Source organism: Ctenocephalides felis, unplaced genomic scaffold, assembly GCF_003426905.1.
Source record: "Ctenocephalides felis isolate EL2017-DRISC unplaced genomic scaffold, ASM342690v1 CF-g0.4_SCAFFOLD_01886, whole genome shotgun sequence".
Taxonomy (NCBI): Eukaryota; Metazoa; Arthropoda; class Insecta; order Siphonaptera; family Pulicidae; genus Ctenocephalides; species Ctenocephalides felis.
Window position 1 is genome coordinate 137,734,303 of NW_020538040.1, and position 20,585 is coordinate 137,754,887.

At 29.0% G+C, this 20,585-nt stretch overlaps 2 protein-coding genes across 3 annotated transcripts; one reads left to right on the forward strand and one right to left on the reverse strand.

The window, feature by feature from the left end:
- The first annotated feature begins 1,518 nt into the window (after positions 1-1,518).
- Positions 1,519-8,051, forward strand: LOC113375980 (UV radiation resistance-associated gene protein-like). Its single transcript, XM_026615917.1, has 8 exons — positions 1,519-2,497; positions 3,355-3,526; positions 4,008-4,180; positions 4,473-4,621; positions 7,150-7,227; positions 7,459-7,638; positions 7,706-7,810; positions 7,874-8,051. The coding sequence occupies exons 1-8, from the start codon at positions 1,736-1,738 to the stop codon at positions 8,049-8,051; spliced, it is 1,797 nt and encodes a 598-aa protein (XP_026471702.1). The 5' UTR covers positions 1,519-1,735.
- Positions 8,052-10,053: 2,002 nt separating this feature from the next.
- Positions 10,054-14,485, reverse strand: LOC113377212 (DDB1- and CUL4-associated factor 10 homolog). Of its 2 annotated transcripts, none has more exons than XM_026617446.1 (7): positions 14,041-14,485; positions 12,566-12,810; positions 12,362-12,486; positions 11,957-12,112; positions 11,480-11,539; positions 10,919-11,032; positions 10,054-10,797 (listed from the first exon to the last, which is right to left on the reverse strand). In XM_026617446.1, exons 1-7 carry the CDS (start codon positions 14,334-14,336, stop codon positions 10,189-10,191), a joined length of 1,605 nt encoding a protein of 534 aa, XP_026473231.1. In that variant the 5' UTR covers positions 14,337-14,485; the 3' UTR covers positions 10,054-10,188. The 2 variants fall into 2 exon arrangements, with proteins under 2 accessions (XP_026473231.1, XP_026473230.1); XM_026617445.1 differs by lacking the exon at positions 11,480-11,539 and adding an exon at positions 11,658-11,717.
- Between the last annotated feature and the right edge of the window lie 6,100 nt (positions 14,486-20,585).

Here is a 20,585-nt window from a genome sequence, read left to right on the forward strand (position 1 = left end):
AATTATAAAGAAACGAATAGAAGCGTTAACTAGTGGTGAAAATTGCTGGAACTTCCCGTACCAAAAATTAAAATTTTCATATAAACTTTAAAAAAATTTCAAAACTTTGAAAAATTAGATTTTTGAAAATTTTATTTTTTTTTTGGAAAAATCTGACTTGTTTGAAATACTTTTAAAAAAATATCGAATCGCGTAAGCGCCACGTCGCAGTCTTACGGATAAATATTGGTACGGATCTCATAAAAATGTAAACAAAATTAATAGTTAATATTAAAACCTCTATAAAATATCTGATAATTTGATGTCCGTATATCATGTATCTAATGATCATTTTTGACTGCCAAAGAACGATTTTGTTTTTTTTTACTAGATATCCGAAACCGCTAGACCTGCCTTTCAAAAAATTTTACCAATTATTCATTTTGTCAATACAAGCGAGATGTTTTTTGAATTACTGAAAACGGACCCTCTGTTCTTTCAAAAACTGAATTACCATTTCTGGCACTTTTTGCCTCGTATCTTCTAAACGGCTGGACCTGCCTGAGCTAAAAACTAATCAGCACGTCTCCTTATCAATAGGAATCGAATGTTTTTTGAATCAATCAAATCGGTTGAAGCGTGTTCCCGAAATCAGCCAGTGTTCCGAAACCTCGGAACGTCTCGTGAAGATATATAAAAACTAGTGGGTTGCATGCATCATACCTTAAGGCAAATTGCTGGAACTATTCGTACCGTAATCAAAAATCTTGGTACGGAACACAAAGAAATTTACACAAAATGTGTACACATTATTAAAATTTCTATAAAATATCTGATAACTTGATGTCCAATAAACATTTTTGACCGCCAAATGACATTTTTTTAACTTATTTTTATTGCGAGTCTACAACCGCTAGATCTGCTTTGCCAAAAATTTAATCAGTTCTTCATCTTGTCAATACAAGTAAAATGTTTTTTGAATTATTAAAATCGGACGCTCCGTTCTCTTAAAAACTGAGTTACCATTTTTGTGACTTTTTGCCCCGTATCTTCGGAACGGCTAGACCTGCCTTCGCCAAAAACTAATCAGCCCGTCTCCTTATCAATACGAATCGAATGTTTTTTGAATTATTCAAATTGGTTGATCGGTGTTCCCAAAATCATCGACGAAAATTTGAATCCGCACACACATAAATACATTTTATCTAACAATAAGGTATGCTAAAATATTCAGAAACCTTTAAAACGTAAAGATATATAAAAATTTTCATTTTCGATTTTTTTGCGATTGCTATAACTTACCCTAAGAGAAGTTAAAAATATTTTCGATTTTTTTGCGATTACTATAACTTACCCTACGGGAATAATTACGAATTAATCAACTTTATAATGACAACCAATTTGAATTCGGCGACGTGTTTTTATTTATTTTTTAGAGTTTATAATTTTGTTTTGCAACCGCAGCGCCCCACGCGACAAGTGCCATCAATTAAGGATTTGGTCAAAGATAAATAATAGATTTGGTTTTTATTTTAGTACGTGAGTCCTGACTACCACCATTGGGTGTTTACATTTTTTTGTCATTGCATCGGCGCAAGTTGTCAGTTTGACATTTGTCTAATGTGCAACTTCAGCATGTGCAGTTAACAGTTATCGGTTCGTGTGATTATTTATTTATTTTATTACACCTGATGACAGTTCGTTGAAAAGTTAATAAAGTCTTGCAGTGTAATTGATTAGCATCACATTGTAAAAGATGCATGGGCGACCAAGATGTAGAGAATGGACACCGCTCGTAACTCAGCAATTGCGATTGAGAAATTTGATCCAAATCACAGGGCACAATTTGGTAAATGACAACCAATGCAGTTTCTATTACACCCTACACTTGACTTCTATGTGTGCCCCCTTTTACACGAGCGAAAAAATCGATAATAATAATCCCGCTTGGTGTGACATCGATTGTGAACTATTGACCAAATCCTCTTCTAAAAGTGTCTTCATAAGAATATGGAAGCATTATCCCGCCGAGAACAAAGACATTATTTTTTTGAAATGGGGTATATTCTTTTCTGGCCTAGTTAATATAGAAAATCGAAACTCTATGAATCTTGTAGAAAATTCTTTAGTGTTTCAATTGAATGGAGGCTTTTTTACGTCTTATGATTGTTTACTAAATAGAAATCCAGTCAAAATCTTTATTAGTAGTAAGAAAGAAGCCGGTGAAGATAATACAGAGCCAATAGATGTATACAAAGTAAGGTATACGAGTTTGAAATTTCTCAATTCAGAAATAAGGCCGAGCTATAATGTACAAAAGTTGCTTCAGCTACAAGATTTACAACTATTATTTAAAAAGCGTCTTATGAGCGCTTATGAGCTGAGGGAAAAAATTTGTTTAAAGAGTCCGATTTGTTTAGAAAACTGCACTGATAATAAAGCTAAATTAATAGAGCACAGGAAAAAAATTTACAAAGAACTGAATAGCAATAGACTGAATTGGTACATGTTACAACAGGTATGAAATATTTATTTATTAAAATAAGTATTTTGTTTATAATTATTTCATTATTAAAACAAAATGTATTGAAGTACTAAGTATTTACCGTTTTAAAATGTATGAATTATTGATTTAAGTGAATCATGATGATTGATACTGCCCTATAAAAGGTGGTATTCACTATTCACCTATCTAGTTAAGCTAGTTATTTGTTTATTATTACCTACAGTGTTTTATTAATAAAAATTATTGTACAGTAGAACCTCAATTATCCGAACCTCAGTTATACCGACTCGCGATTATCCAGACTACCAACCGCGACCAATTTATATGTATGTACATACCTACATTTTGAATTTTAGCATGATTTATGCTGCAATTTAGTACATGTATGTAATGTAATCGAAGAAAATATGTATGTACAAACATAGGGAAGTGTTAATTTCTTAATAAACATTGATTTTCGTTGATATCTATGTATGTAATTTTTATTTTCAATAAATACACAACATTATTCTTTATGCATTTTATTGTCCAGATTATCGATTATCCGAATGCCCATCGACAACAATTAGTCCGGTTAATTGAGGTTCTACTGTATTATGTTTATAACTGAATAATTTGATAATGTCTATAGATATTATTTTATTAATGTGTTTAGACTTTATTAAACGAACGAAACAAATTTTATTTTGATTATCTTTATTTTTAGAAATTAAATGATTTAAATATATGAAAATGTTGTAAATTATCCATTTCTTTTATTTGTTTGTTTTTTTGACATTTTTTGAAAAAAGTTTTGCTTTTTTAACTGCATAAACTAGTGAAGATCTCTGAAACCAGAGTATATCATATATTTCAATTTATTTTTTTAGTCACCTCAACCTGATCCAGATAAAATACTGAGAGCACATGAACTTCATAAGCAGATTGAAACTGCTAAATGTGTTTGTAAATTATTAAATGTTGAAGCGGATTTGAAACGAATTAAATTACGCCTGTTGCAATCGCAAAAGTTAGCTATTAATGAATCAAATAATGACTTAGGTAAGATAAGAAATATTCTTCCTGGTTGTATTTTATACTATATCAGTGCCAGTACAGTGATACCTTATATGGTGACCACCTAAATTTAAAAGAAAAAAAAAATTTATCTACTGATAATATTCATCTGTTTTGTACGAGCATAATACAGAAACAGAAATTAATGTGCCACATTTATTTATTACATTATCAGTAATGAAATGCCATAATTTTTAACATTATGTTAGAAATGAATAAATAAATCTTTATAAGTCAAATGGTATTTCACCATGCAGTATTAATTCAAATTGTATATAAATAGATCATAATCAAGTCTTCCCTATTTTGTATGACTTCTAATGGACTTTGCACATTGTGAATTATGCATTGTGCAATATTTCAGAATGATTTTTCATCATAATTATAAAAATGATGTAATTTTTACATGTTTCCTTTGCTTGATAATTTTAAAAGCATTCTTGTAATTATTCTTCTCTCAATATAGGTTCTGATTTGATGAACAATTATCATAGCTTGAGTAAAGACCGAGAGAACTCTAAGAAAAATGAATTTTCATTGAAGACGTTGAATGACTCATTAAATGTAACAAAGGCAGCTTTGTGCATTAGGCAAGCAAAATTGCTCTCCGGAATTTTAACAATTTATCCCATAACAGAAGTGAGTATTTGCAAGTTTATAAAATCAAATTATAGCACCTTATCTCAGTTATAGATATATCTAAATTAAATAAATTGTTTTCTTGTCAACTTTTTATTTGATAATTTATGTAAAGTTTTACTTCTCTATATCTATTAATTTCATTAGTTCATTAATTCATTTCTTTGCAATTATGAATTGAATTGTTAGTTACAGAATTTATTATTTACCTACTTGATATGAGAATGTATTAAAGTCTTATTATGATTTGACATAATATTTATATAAGTTTATTTAATTATCATTTTAACAGGTTTCCAAGGATATTATGAATATATTGAATGTGCCTTTACCGGACGCGGAGTCTTTAAATCAAAATTACTGCAATAGTTTGTCTGTAGCTCTTGGATTTGCAGCTCACACTGTATATATGATTAGCATTATTCTACAAATTCCTTTAAGGTATGTAGTTATATATCTATATCTATATATATATATATATATATATATATGTTGAGGGTTAATTTGCAGCCAATCGTCGAAATAAAGAACAATAAAAAATGAAATATTTATTTATACGTTTCGACGCGGTATATGTGTCATCATTCAGCAATTTTTTAATATTTATACGGTATCTAAAAGAATTTTTACAAAGTTCAATCAGGTTAAATTTAAAATATATTATAGAACAAAATAAATTAAACAAGTAAAAAATGGATACATACCACACCAGGAATAACACTCACAAATAATTAAACTAACAATAATTGAAAAATAAAACATGAATAAAATAAAAAAAAAAATGTTTTAAAGTTAAACAAAGAGTTATGTAGTGTAGTTACTGGTACATGTATGGCAAGCCAAGAACCGAGCGCAACAGATAGAAGCCGAGAATTCATGAAAAGTTGATGCAGGAGTAGATTTCAAGGATAGTTGAACAGTGAATTAAAAAGACTTAATTCGAAAAACAACAGGAGTCAAAGATTTGAAAAATTATTTTAAAAAAAATTAATAATATTATGATAAGAGTCAACTTTTCCTGAATTCTCGGCTTTTATTGGTTGCGCTCGGTTCTTGGCTCGCCATACATGTATCAGTAACTACACTACTATTACTATTATTAGTTTACTATTTAGTTTACTACTATTGTTAGTTTAATTATTTGTGAGTGTTTTTCTTGGTATGGTATGTATCAATTTTTTTACTTGTTGAATTTATTTTATTTTATAATATATTTTAAATTTAACATGTTTAAACTTTGTAACAAAAATTTTTAGATACTGTATAAATATTAAAAAATTGCTGAATGATAACACACATACAAGACTTAAATTTTTTGTTCAACATTGAGACATATGTTTGAATGTTACTTTGCAGCCAATCGTCGAAATAAAAGAACAATAAATAATGAACTATTTATTTATATGTTTCGACATGGTATGTGTGTTATCATTCAGCAATTTTTCAATATATCATAATATATATATATATATATATATATATATATATATATATATGTATATGAAATGGGTAACTCACTCTGGAGTTAAGACTCCGATACATCTCCTCCCTTGGGGTGAATCCCGGCGGAGTTATATCGGAGTTTTTGTCATATCCGACTTCCCTAAACTAGTACTAAATGAAATTTTGTTATTAATACAAAGATTTGTGTTGAAAGAAGCGGCCGTTTTCTCGACTCACAAGCAATTTTATGACTTTCTAGGTATAAAATGTCCTAAATTATTGCAACTTTGTGTTTTATATTCTGTATTCTGTATACGATAATCCTTGTTGGTAAATGACCTCTTTCAATGGTGTACAACCAATGAAAAATATTTAGTATTATATTATTACTTATGATTTATAATTGTGTAAAGTAATAGTATGCTAATCGAACTACCTGTAAAATATACAATTAATTCTTGAAAAGAAAATGATAGGAGAATGTAAGGTATTTTTATTTCATGAAAAATACTATATGTATATTAATAAAGATTTGTTTTTATTTTATACATAAAGTTTATAAAGGAATAATTATTATTATTCCACTACAAAAAGATTTGTTAAATTAATTTATTTGTTATTGTTTTGAATTTATTATTGTTGAAGTTGACAGAATTCAAATAATGGTGCAAACCCAAATTTTGCACATGATATTAAACTATCCTTAAAATAATTTTATAATTTGAATATAAGTTTTTTGACCCTGTAGTTTTTGTTATTTGTACTCCTTTTTAAACTCAGAAACTCCAGATCTGTTTTTATTCATACTGGTAGTCATATATCCTGGTAGTTTTGTTCCATAAAACTACTCATGCAAAAAATTTGTTATCTTCATTTGCTTGATTTTAGTGTAAATATTTATATAAATTTCTGTATATTATTCTAAGTACTTATGAAGTTTCTTTTTGAATTTTGTGCTCATTTCATTGATATGATTTTCAATTAAGGAAAATGACTAACTATAAGGATAAGCCTTAGGTCTTTTTTGTTAATCGAATATAGGCATTGGAATGAAAAGTGTCAAATTAGACATCTTTTGCACTAATTTTATCACAATAATTGAGCTGTTGTTGAGCATTAATTTTACTAATTATAAATTAGAGAAAGTTAGCTTTTATTATATCTTATATATATATTATTATATATAATATATATATATATATATATATATATATAAGGGTTTTGCTCAATTCTCAAATCATGTTGGAGTGAAACCATGTTAAAATCAGGATATTCTCAATTCTCAAACCATATAAGCATGAATCCATGCTATAGAAGTACTGTGTTATACTAGGTTTTGCCTATAAATAAAATATGCAAATCTTTTTCATAATATCTTCATATTTAACCATTTGTGATAAAATGTTTATTGCAATAGCAAATTTTATCAAATTGATAATTTTTTATCATAGTATGCGTCATAAAGATTTGTATGTGGACTAAATATAAATACATGAAATATTAATGTAATTCTATTTCATTTACAGGTACCCTTTAATTCATCTTGGGTCTCGTTCTAAAATAATTGACAATGTTACAGATTACATAGCAGATAACGAAAGAGAGTAAGTTTTTTTAACCCATGTTGGCTTTTTATAATACATAAAATCATAATTAGAAATTCAATTTTATTTTACTTTTTTTATAAAAAAAGAAAAATAAACGTTTTGTGAAAATTAAAAAAAGAAAGTCAATAAGATCTTTATTGATTTCAATTATATCTTCAATAAAATTTAGGCTAATATGGGTTAATTGATCATTTTGTTTTTGTTATCAAATTAATTATTTACTTGTAGATTTCCTCTACATTCAAAATCAAATTACTCAACTAGTGCATTACATTACGGTGTGTACCTTTTGAATAAAAATATAGCTCAGCTGAGATGGTCTCTTCTTGGTTTAGTTACAAAAGATTTGAGGGCGACATTACCAAATCTTAAAGGCTTTCTATTAAATCTATCATTAAGAGAAAACAGGTATTTTTATTCACAATTTATTTGTGTAGTGGGATATGTGCCAATTTGCTTAACATATTTGTTTTAGTCTAGGCATTGCAAAGACCATTGCGCCATCAGAATCACCCATGCCTACACAAAATGAATTTTTAAATAATTATAATGATATGCATGCCAAAAAGTTAATTCGCGGGTAAGTTTAGATTAAAATCGTATCTTTCATTGATGATATGAATAATTTAATATTTTTTTGTAGAATTTCTCGATCTATTGGAAGTTCAACAGAAAGTCGGTCTGTGAAGGACTACATGAGCATGGGCAAGGGCAAGGGCAATTGCACATCAGAACCCTCTCTACATTCTAAATCAGTAGAAATAAGTCATAATACTAATAACAAAGAATGTAATCTAGGACAAAATAATAATGCTAAATAGATTACCAAAATTAAAACTTTTAAGATAATTGATAATGGATTATCTTTTCATTATTATTACATATATCATATCTTATTCTCATAAATCATGTTTTAATTCGTTTCAGTTTATTTTTTCCCAGCATCGGTGTCCAAAAGAAACATGTTCCATAACACGCTTTTTTATAACATACTTTCAATTAGAAAGACGGGTTAGCATTGGTTCAGCGTTAATTCATAGGGGTAAGTGAGCATCATCTTATTTTGTATAAATTTTATAGGTGAATTTTGAAAATTTAGTTTGAACAGAACACAAGTTTACTGTTAATGCGAAAAACACGCATGTTATGAAACCGCATAGCTAAATTTAAGAATCAAATGTGCCACAACCTTGTACTTAACCGATTTATTATACATCCTTATGCCTTTTTGAGAGTATGAAATGCCAATATTTAAAATATTTACAGTCAACTATCCGTTTTCATATTACGTGAAGCTGAAAATGCGACATTCCTCCGATAACACGGACTTTCTGTTACATGGTTTTCGTTCAACAGCTCATAAACACATTTCGTTTAAGGTTTATACTAAAGAAAAATTCTGAACCGTCAAATTGTCATCATGCCAAAAGAACATAAAGAAGGATTAAAATAACACCTTCTTTTTTGTCAAGGATCACTTGAAAATAAAATTCAAATTATAAATCATTTAGAAGGTGGAGAAAAAATCATCATCTATTGCCAAATTAACGAATTGGAATGAATCTCCAATTTGAATCTTAAATAAAACTAGTGGTGTGTATGGCATCGTGCCTTAAGGCAAATTGTAGGAACTTCCCGTACCGTAACGAAATGTTCGAGGAATATTAAATGTTTTCAATTATATTATTATAAATAAATACTATAACATTATCTAATATTTATAAGAATTATATAAACTGAATTGCAATGTTAAAATTATTTATTTATAGTATTTAAGTGAGCTTTAGAACTTTAGCTGAAATTAAAATTAAAATCTGAATTATGTTCGATATACAAAAAAAAAATTTTTTGCCAGAAGCAATTCTTTCGTCAACACAAGCAGGATGTTTTTTGAATCATTCGAATCGGATGCTTAGTTCTCTCAAAAACAAAATTTATTGTACATTTTGCTCGGTATCTCCGAAACGGCTGGACCTGCCTTTGCCAAAAATAATCACCATCATTACGAATTGAATGTTTTTTGGATCATTCAAATCGGATGCTCCGATCTCTCAAAAACTCGATTTCCATTTTCTGCACTGTTTGCTCCGTATATCCGAAACGGCTGGACCTGCCTTTGCCAAAAACTAATCAGCACATCTCCCTATCAAGAGGAATCGAATGTTTTTTGAACCATTCAAATCGGTTGATCCGTCTGCCCGAAAACGTGGACGAAAAATTGTATCCATACATACACACACACTCATCTATTTTTTCTGAGGTATGCCAAAATGTTCAGTAACCTTCAAAACGTCGAGAAATGTAAAAAATTTCAATTTCGGATTTTGGACGATTACAATAACTTACCCTATGGGAAGTTAATAATTACAAATAACAATAAATATGTCTCCAAAAAATATGAGAAAACCATCCATAAAATAAACTTTTGAAGACGAGAACACGTTTGAACTGACTACTGGAACGCGCCCCAATTATCAAATAAGGTGCCTATGTATTTTGTCCATACGTGTTATTTCTTCCGTATTACCCCTACTCTTATTTGAATTCTTTGGGTTTCATGTAACGCGATATAAATGATTCGATTTGTAATAATTCTGGGTTAGAACGAACTACGAATAGCACGGTGCCCAAACTACACAGTACGCACTCGCCGCGTTAATGGAGACGAACATTGATACAAAATGCAACGAATATAATAACTAACAATTTAAATGAATGAACAGATGTTTGTCCTTATTTAAAAAAAAATATTTAGATAAATTATTTTAAATGTTATTATTTTAAATATAATTTTATTATGTATTACATATAAAATTCCTTTTATTTACATTCTTGCTTGTATACATTTTATTTTCTTACTGTAATGTAGAATTCACTATTAAAGATAAATCAACCACACATACTTAAAGCTTTCAACTAATTAAATTAGTATATAAATTAAAGTTAATTTAACTAAATCTAAAGTACAGGATGATGACTAATCATCTGCCCATTTAAAGAGCCAGACACAAAAAGAGAATGCTTTGGACTAAACTTTGTACTAACAACGGCGTTTGTGTGGCAATACATATGACACACAGGAATTAATTCTGTAGCTTCTCCTAAATTGTTATTTACCATTGATAATTCATGGCAATTTTCATTGAATGCTAATAGTCTAACACCATAACCAAAAGGTGAACATATCACTCGGCCTTCAGGTGAAAAAGATGATTCCTTTATAAAACCTTTACCAGTGTTAGATTCCAGGATGTATCTTATCAATCTTGGTCTATTGTCATAATAGGTTGTTTCATCTATTGTGTTATCCACATTAGTCCCAGAAGGTAAGGATTCTTGTCCATTTGACCTATTAAAATTTGAGGTGGTAGGTATGGCTTGAATGTTAATTCCATTAACAATTTCTTCCAAAGTATTTGGCACAAGTCCACTACTAATTCTAGCAATAAAATGCATAAACTGATGTTGAGGATTTGTGCTCCGGGTTGGGTTATTGATACGCCTAGTGCGTTGGTCACGAATTGAAAGAGCCGCTTCCCATAGATCAGAATTAGATCCTCCATTTGCCTATAATGAAAGAGTTTAACTTTTTATTACACAATTATTCAGTGCCTATTTGTTCTCTTATAAATAAATAAATATATATCTCTATATATATTATATATATATATACTCATTTAAACAATACCTGTGCAGGTACTGGGTTTATGTTATTTCTTGCAGGAGGACAGTCGTTACTATTATCGTTACACCTGTCATCACTTTTTGGCACGTACTTCTGGATATCATGCACACATGTCCACTGTACATAAAGCATTACCATTATATAAACAATTATAACAGATAAAGTAAAAGGAGCTATTAATTTTGACAATGAATTTTTCATTTAAAAAGACCATCTAAACTATATGTAATATATAGTACACACTATAAATATAGTGCTCAAAAAATATATACAAGTTTTAACTATTTTCAACTAATTATTCTTCTAGAAAATTGTCTTGATCTGTGTATAAAATAGAAAAAGAAGTATCAATATTTTAATGTAAACATTTTGTACAGAAAATGACATATTGTGAGTATAAAATGATCAATTTTACTAATTTGGGTATAAAGTTCTGATTTATAACAGTTATTCTGTTTAATGGACATAAAACTGTGATGCATTCAGACTGAAAACTCATTGAAAAAGTCAATAAAACGAACTATTTGTTCGACACATAAATACAGAATCACAATAATTACTGACCTCAGAAGATTCATCACAGTTTGTATTTCGACTAACGACACACCAACCATGAGGGTGAATCTTTATTCTGTTTAATGGACATAAAACTGTGATGATTCAGACTGAAAACTCATTGAAAAAGTCAATAAAACGAACTATTTGTTCGACACATAAATATAGAATCACAATAATTACTGACCTCAGAAGATTCATCACAGTTTGTATTTCGACTAACGACACACCAACCATGAGGGTGAATCTGAATTAAACATACAAAAAATTATGAATAGACTGATTATGAATTTTACATAATTATAAAAATGTTTTTTTGTCATAAGATGCATATATAATGAAACAAGCTTTAAATATAAAAATTAAAATAAATTTGAATATTTTACAAGTCACATTTTAAATTGTAAACCACAATAAGAAAAAGGTTAGCAAATCAAAAAAATGTGACCATTAGATGATAAGACTATAATTTTAAGTCATGAATACCTGCAATGAACTTATAACTTCTGCGTCATTGTTCTCAGGAAAATCTGAGATAATTTCTACTCTATTCCTCGAACGAGTTTCTTTGAAGAGATATTTATATTGGGCGGCAATTGGAATATTTTGTCGACCCATCTGCATCAATCGGAAGATGTTTGGCTAAATTACAATAAATTCAGTTATTTAACAGATTTATCATATTATATAATAGTATTATATAATAGTAAAATCATATTTGTTCAAAAATAACAATAAAACAATATAATAAAATATAAATTTAGTTTAACACCTTAAAGACCGCATCGAAAATTGTGCTTTACTCGTGGCGACCACACCAAAAATAGCCTATTTCAAATAACACATTTCGTGCGTCTTCTACATGTTAAGATGAAGTGAATAAAATTATACCTTAAATCCATCTAGATCTTCCGCCAATTTCGAAATGTTCAGATCGTGTATTACAACCATAAATCCTCCGGTGGTACATAGGAGCAGTTTTGAAGAATCTGGTGAGAGTTTGCATCTCATCAATCCTGAAACAGATTACAGTGTGTGAATACTTTTATGCAGAAACAGAGACATCTTTGCATATATTTGAGCCAACTTTTCTACCTGCAGTGTGGAAGATCTGCTTGTAAAGGTTTGCATTTTCTGTTGAAGCATTGAGTGTCCAAGCAAATACACTTCCATCAAAACCTGATGATATTAAGAGATTTTGATTTGGCTCATACTCTATGTTTTTCACCCAATTCCTGTGTCCATTCAGAAGCCGTTTCCGAGATTTTAAATTCCTAATATCCCATAAAGCTATTGTGGTATCATCAGAAGCAGTAGCAAATGTGTTGCTATCGACAAATCTAGAAATATGATGCTATTATAACTGCAATCCCATAATTAGTAAGGCAAGTAAAAATTGGATAAAACATATTCAGCACAAAATTGCTCATTAAATTGTAATTTATCAAGAGCTTTACATAAAAGCATGTTTAAGTTTTTCGAAGTCAAACAAAGGAATGAGATATATACTGTATTTCTAAAAGGTTATGAAATATTCTACTTTAAAAGGTTCTGTTTTTAATACAGTTATATCAAATAGAAACAATTACATCAAAACTATACAAAAAGAACCTGAAATATAATTTATAACATTAAATATATAAATACGCGCAATATAATTTGGGTTATTTTATTACAAATCTTTTAATCTGTTTAATTGTGTCGTCGCAAGGTTATCGGCCTAAACACGAACAGGACGCCTTAAAGACGTCGTAAGTCTACCGAACGAAACATAAATAAAACATTTCCGAAACTTGGTGAGGCACAGGCATACATCGTTTGTAAGAAGAAAAAATAATTAGTGATGAATTACAAAGCAGTGATGACTTTGCTACCAGTAATACTGATAGTGGTAGCGACATTGTACTTTTCACACAAATATATACATTTATAATTATATATATATAAATTTATATATTTGTAATAATCAATTTTTGTTTTTATTTAAGAATCAACGTAATTATTTATCAAACATCTTGCAAAGTTATATATTATCTGATGGAATAAATGTCAAAGTTAATATATAATATATTTCCAGATTGTTGTTAAAAGAAAACAAGTCTCTGCTGTGATTTCTTATGAGAGCTATACCTAAAATTCAGTATGCATTGAAAGTATTTGTTTTATATTCAAGAAAATGTGGTACAAGTAGTAATGCATAAAGTTTAAAAGTGGTCATAAAACTATATCGAAATAAATAAGTTTTGATTATAGCAAATAATCATTGTCTGTACTCTCGAATGATTCAGATTAGTTCTTCGCTAATGACAGAGCAATTAAATCCCCTAATTGCAATTTGCTCATCGAATATATCATTTCAAATTCAACAATCAAGCTGTGTTATAAAATTACACCAATTAAGTAAGACCATGAAAGCAAATCTCTGTGCAATTTTCATTGTTTAAAAAATTGGGAAAACGTTTATTATCATTTTTCAGCATTATACGTTTTTGTTTAATCTACCTATAAAATTATCAATAGATAGAATATGATAGCTTATATCTGGTGTTTTGCTTAATTTTAATACTAACTTTATACAATTGACGCAGTCATGGTGAGCATTTTCCACTACTTTAATTTCTTCCAATGAAATTGGATCCCACAATATGAACGCATTTTTCTCCCTGGCGGATATTAATATAGAACTATCGGGAGAAAATTCTAAATTGAAGACACCTCCATATAAATAATCAGGGTGACGTTTAGTGGAAGATGAGGTTCGTCTATAGAACGAACTGTAAAGAGTCTTGTAAAATTTATTCTGCGTTCCTAATTTCGGCTTAAACCCGTACTGAACGTCGCGAGTCATCCAGTACGTACTGGACATTATCGAAGTATTTTAGATACAAATTTATTTAATTTCGTTAAGAACATCAACATGTGTCAATCGCAGTTGATCATCGACAACAAATGCCAAAACAGAGAAACGTAGTGGTTCGTCTCCATTGCACTAATCCGTACGACGAATCTGTTCGCAATGTGCGCAGACTAAATTATTGCAAGCAAAAGCAAATCTCGCGCATGTCAAAAACAGGATTTGTCGTGCGCGTTCGTGCGCGTTCGTTCAGTGGAGCGAGCCATAGGGATCGCTTATGGTTATGGCTCACTGCCAGTTTAAATATATTCTTCTTTTATCTATGTATACATGATACTTAATCCACTGGAATAACTTCACACTTTTTAACTTATTAATATAAACATTTAGTGAAATTTAGTGAATAATGCATTATAGTGTTAGTTCATTACATTGTCTGTCACTCTTAACTCTCATTAACTAATAATCATTCTGTGCAAAATTTGACATTCTTAAGCAATTCATTTTCTTCCAAGTATATTCAGATCCGTGTGAAGTGTTAATCTAATTTTAAACAGCTGGAAGATTTCTAAATATTTTGTCTTTTTTTTAGAAGCTTATATTTGATTTCTTATACAATTTCCTACGACTGGTCTCTTTTCTTGAAGTATAATATGATTAGACTAATCTGTCAACGCACTACATAGTATTTCTGTTCTGTATCTGAGTTTAAAGCTGTTCTATTCATAGTGTCTAAGGGTTATGTTTTTGAGTGCAATTCATAATAAATTTTTTATTAACAAATGTACAAACACAAACGAAAAAAGATACAAATTTTGTCAACTGATACAAAAACAACACTAACGTTTCTTAATAACCTACATAAAACATCTAATACTTTTTCATCGGCTCACTTTTTTTCTTATTTTTTTTTTATTATTATTATTTTAATAATTTTTACAACTGTCCTGAAGCGGACAACAAGTAAAATATTTGACATGAAACTGAAGGCATTGGCAAAATACAAATCATCTGACCATTGCCAGTGATTTGTCGAAGGTCTTATCTATAATTGATTAATGCAGAAGAAATTTTCTTTTTAATCGGGCCCTGGTAGTGTTGTTCTGAAGTTTTCTCGCGAGCAAGTTCGGGTGATCAGCTAGGCAATTTCTATATTTGTGTGAGTAAGCGATTATTTCATCCTTAACTGTGCCTTAACAATTCAGGCCAAATATTGATTTTATAAAAACCCGCATCACTTGATGGAAATCCGCGACTGTTCCGGCGAAACTAGTACGTGTGGTCACTTTAATATAGGAGGTTCATAGCAAAACAAAAATGATTGCAGGGGGTCCACGGCACAAACAAGTTTGGGAACCTATACTCTAAATGTTTTCGTAAAACTTGAATTTTGCCCACAACTAATAGTGGTTGTAGTGATTCAGCAAAAGTTTGTAATAGCCTCAAAAACCACAATTCAACTCCTTCCTAATACTTTTCATAATTTGACACAAATGATCAGAAATACAGTATAATGGAGAGCTTATTGTTAAAATCTCTATAAAATATCTGATAATTTGAAGTGCATATGTCTAATGGTCATTTTTGACCGCCAAATGGCATTTTTTTTACTTTTTTTACTAGATCTTCGAAACCGCTCAATTTCAATTTGATCAATACAAGTAAAATGTTTTTTATATTATTCAAATTGGACGCTCCGTTCTCTTAAAAACTGAGTTACCGTTTTTGGCACTTTTTGCACTATATCTTCGGAACGGCTAGACACTATGTCTTCTTATCAATACGAATCGAATGTTTTTTTTTAATTATTCAAATCGCTTCATCCACGTTCCCGAAATCGTCGACGAAATTTGTATCCGCACACACACATATACACACGCACACACACATACACATGCATCCATTTTTTCTAAGGTATGCCAAAATGTTCAGAAGGTTTTGAAACGTAAAGATAAATAAAAATGTTTATTTTCGATTTTTTGCGACTGCTATAACTTATTAACTATTGTGGAATAACGACCTAGTAGCTGTTTCATTGCACTTAGTAGTATATACACATTGTCAACTCAACTTTTTGTTGGGTTTCATTTTGTTTTGATTCACTTGGTATAACGATAGAGTACTTGGTCTCAATCATCATACTAAACCATTAAAGTTCTACCAGAAACTGGTTCAATTATAAAAATTTTTGATTTTTGAAAATTTGCTCTTAAAAATATTCCGAGTTAACGTGTTCGTGTTCGTGTTCGTCTTCATACTTTTTTTCAGAGCTTTTAGCCTGTAATATTATAAGTATTTTTGGTTGCATTGAAGAATTTTTTTCAGATCTTTTAGCTTGTAATTTTATAAGTTTTTTTGGTTGCATCAAAAAGTTTTTTCAGAGCTTTTAACTTGTAATTTTTTTGGTTTCAAAAAAAAAATTAGGAAAAAAAATTTAGCGAAAAAAAATTTTGAAAAAAATTTTGGGGAAAAAATTTTTGAAAAAAAAATTTTGGGAAAAAATATTGAAAAAAAATTTTGGGAAAAAAATTTGGGAAAAAAATTTAGCGAAAAAAAATTTTGGGAAAAAAATTTTGTGAAAAAAAAATTTTTTGAAAAAAATTTTGAGGAAAAAAAATTTTGAGAAAAAAAAATTTTGGAAAAAAAAATTTTGGGAAAAAAAATTTTGGGTAAAAATTTTTGGGAGAAAAATTTTTTTAAAAATAAATTTAGGAAAAAAAAATTTTGGGAAAAAAAATTTTTTACGAAAAAAAATTTTAGGGAAAAAAAATTTGTGAAAAAAAATTTGGGAAAAAAATTTGGAAAAACATTTTGAGTAAAAATTTTTGTGAGAAAAAAATGTTTGAAAAAAAATTTTAGGGAAAAAAAATTTTGAAAAAAAAAATTTCTCTCCAAAATTCTTTTTTTTCGCTAAAATTTTTGAGTTTTGACATGTATTGAAATAATCTCCTTTCGCCACTTATAAAAGGTAATCCATATTGTTGTACATGAAAGTACAAATTTTTAAATTTAACTGAATTAAGAATATATTGTATAGATTTATTATATATAGAATATATAGACTTGTTTAAACTGCACCTTATTGCTGAAAGTTTACTACATATGCGACAGATGTCGCGTCCTCCATTCCATCCATTCATTCATATGCATTTTTCAATAACACATTCTCTTAAATATATGGAATGTACAAAAGCACATTTGCAGGTATTAAAACTTCGGTCACCAAATTTTTTTTCCAAAAAACTTTTTTTCCCAATAATTTTTCTCCCAAATTTTTTCCCAAAAATTTTTTTGGCCAAAATTTTTTTGACCAAAATTTTTTTGACCAACATTTTTCTGACCAAAATTTTTTTGACCAAAATTTTTTTTCCAACATTTTTTGGACCAAAATTTTTTTTTCCCAAAATTTTTTTGACCAAATTTGTTTTCAAAATTTTTTTTTCCAAAATTTTTTGGACCAAAATTTTTTTTCCAAAAATTTTTTCGACCAAAATTTTTTTGACCCAAATTTTTTTGACCAAAATTTTTTTTCCAAAAATTTTTTTGACCAAAAATTTTTTTCGAAAATTTGTTTTGACCAAATTTTTTTTCCGAAATTTTTTGACCGAATTTTTTTTGTCCAAAAATTTTTTTGACCAACTTTTTTTTTAATTTATTGGGCCAAAGTTTTTTTGACCAATTTTTTGGGCCAAAATTTTTTTGACCAAAATTTTTTTGACCAAAATTTTTTTGTCCAAAAATTTTTTTGACCAAAATTTTTTTTTAATTTTTTGGGCCAAAATTTTTTTGACCAATTTTTTCGGCCAAAATTTTTTTTCATAAATTTTTTTGACCAAAATTTTTTTGACCCAATTTTTTTGGGCCACAATTTTTTTGACCAAATTTTTTTCCCGAAATTTTTTTGACCATGAATTTTTTTGTCCAAAAATTTTTTCGACCAAAATTTTTTTGACCAACAATTTTTTTGACCAAAATTTTTTTGACCAATATTTTTTTGACCAAAATTTTTTTCCCAAAATTTTTTTGACCAAAATTTTTTTGACCAAAAATTCTTTTGTCCAAAAATTTTTTTGACCAAAATTTTTTTGACCACAATTTTTTTTGTCCAAAAATTTTTTTATCCGAATTTTTTTTTTTAATTTGCGCCAAAATTTTTTTGACCAAGATTTTTTCGGCCAAAATTTTTTTGACCAAAATTTTTTTGATCAAAAATTTTTTTGACCAAAATTTTTTTGACCAAAAACTCTTTTGTCCAAAATTTTTTTGACAAAAATTTTTTTGACCAAAAATTTTTTTGTCCAAAAAATTTTTTGACCGAATTTTTTTTTTAATTTGGGCCAAAATTTTTTTGACCAAATTTTTTTTTTAATTTTTTGGGCCAAAATTTTTTTGACCAATTTTTTGTGCCAAAATTTTATGGACTTTTTTTCCAAAAATTTTTTGGAACAAAATTTTTTTTCCAAAAATTTTTTTGACCAAAATTTTTTTGACCCAAATTTTTTGGGCCAAAATTTTTTTGACCAAATTTTTTTTTCCAAAAATTTTTTTGACCAAAAATTTTTTTCGAAAATTTGTTTTGACCAAAATTTTTTTTCCGAAATTTTTTGACCGAATTTTTTTTGTCCAAAAATTTTTTTGACCAAATTTTTTTTTTAATTTTTTGGACCAAAGTTTTTTTGACCAATTTTTTGGGCCAAAATTTTTTTGACCAAAATTTTTTTGACCAAAATTTTTTTTTGTACGCTTCAAAGTACTGCAAGGGCGATTATGAAATAACGACCTAGCAGCTTTTTCATTACACTTAGTAGTATGTACTGAGTGTCAATTCATGTTTATTACTACCATGTATCGAGATCCGTTGGAGCAGGAACTGATTGAGTCGTCTCACCTGGACTGTTTTTAGATCGCGACATATTTCAAAGTCGTCGTCGATCTCCGGGTTGGATTGATTTTTGACATAGAATATCGAAGGAAAAACGTTGGTTTATTTGTAAAGCTTAAATACAAGTGTTAACTAATTCTGTTATTTTTTCCATTTATAACTCTCGCTGTGCAGTACTGATGATAAGTTATCTATTTTTTACAACTCATAACGCACGCTGTGCAGTACTGCCTGTACAATTAATAATTAAATTCGTTTTTTTGCTTCTGACGTAAGTGGTGTGGTCACGAGAGAACGAAGAGAGCTGAAGTATACGACCCGGAAGTGCAAGAGTGTAGTGAAATTTAAAGTTATTAGAAGCTAGTTTATTTAGAAGAATATTTCTTAAGTATTATTACAAGAAGGTAAAGAAAATCTATAGTCAGGTGGGTGTCCCCAACACAGAGTTTCCTAGGCATAAGCCTAGGAAATCTATCAAAAGGCTTGAAATCAAAAGTAACAAACAAACAATGGTACGAAGTAAAAAGAATAAAAAAGAAAACAGGTACCAGTCACTTACTGACCGAAGTGATATGGATACCGACCTCGAACTTGAAGAATTTACAAAGGTTAAGTCAAGAAAGCGAGGCCAAAAGCAAAAAAACAATGGAAATCATACAAGGGAATAATGACACGAAACCTATAGAAGTAAAGGTACCACCGATAATAGTAAAACATAACTTAGATCTCAGGGCCATAAACTACATCCGAGATGTTACGAAAGTTAATTTTACCATACAATATATTAAAACGCATACCCATAAAATATATACTAAGACACTAGTAGATCATAACAAGATAAAGAGTACATTAAGAGATTGCAATTACCAATTTTATACGTATTCCACTGGAGAAACAACAAAGAAAATCACACTAACAGGTTTACATCCAGCAATTACTGAGTTAGAGGTATTTGAATTACTGAGTGTACGACGTATTCTTGTGCAAAAGGTCATACAATTAAAGAAAACCTATTCTGATGGACAAAAACATAATCTACCAATTTATATAATTATGCTTGACAAATCGCAAGACATGTCAAAAGTAAAAGAAATAACGAACTTAAATGGTCACATTATTAAATGGGAAATGTATAAGCCAAATTTCAAAATCCTACAATGTCATAAATGTTTAAGTTTTGGACATACGTCTTACTCGTGTGATATGAAATATAGATGCATTAAATGCACAAAAGCACATTCTCCTGGCTGCTGCCAAAAATTATCAAAAGAAAAGCCCCAGTGCGTTAATTGTAAAGACTATCACCCAGCAAACTATTCAAAGTGTACATCCTTACTGAATTACAAGGCTAAAAAATAACAGATTCATGCAGCCATTGA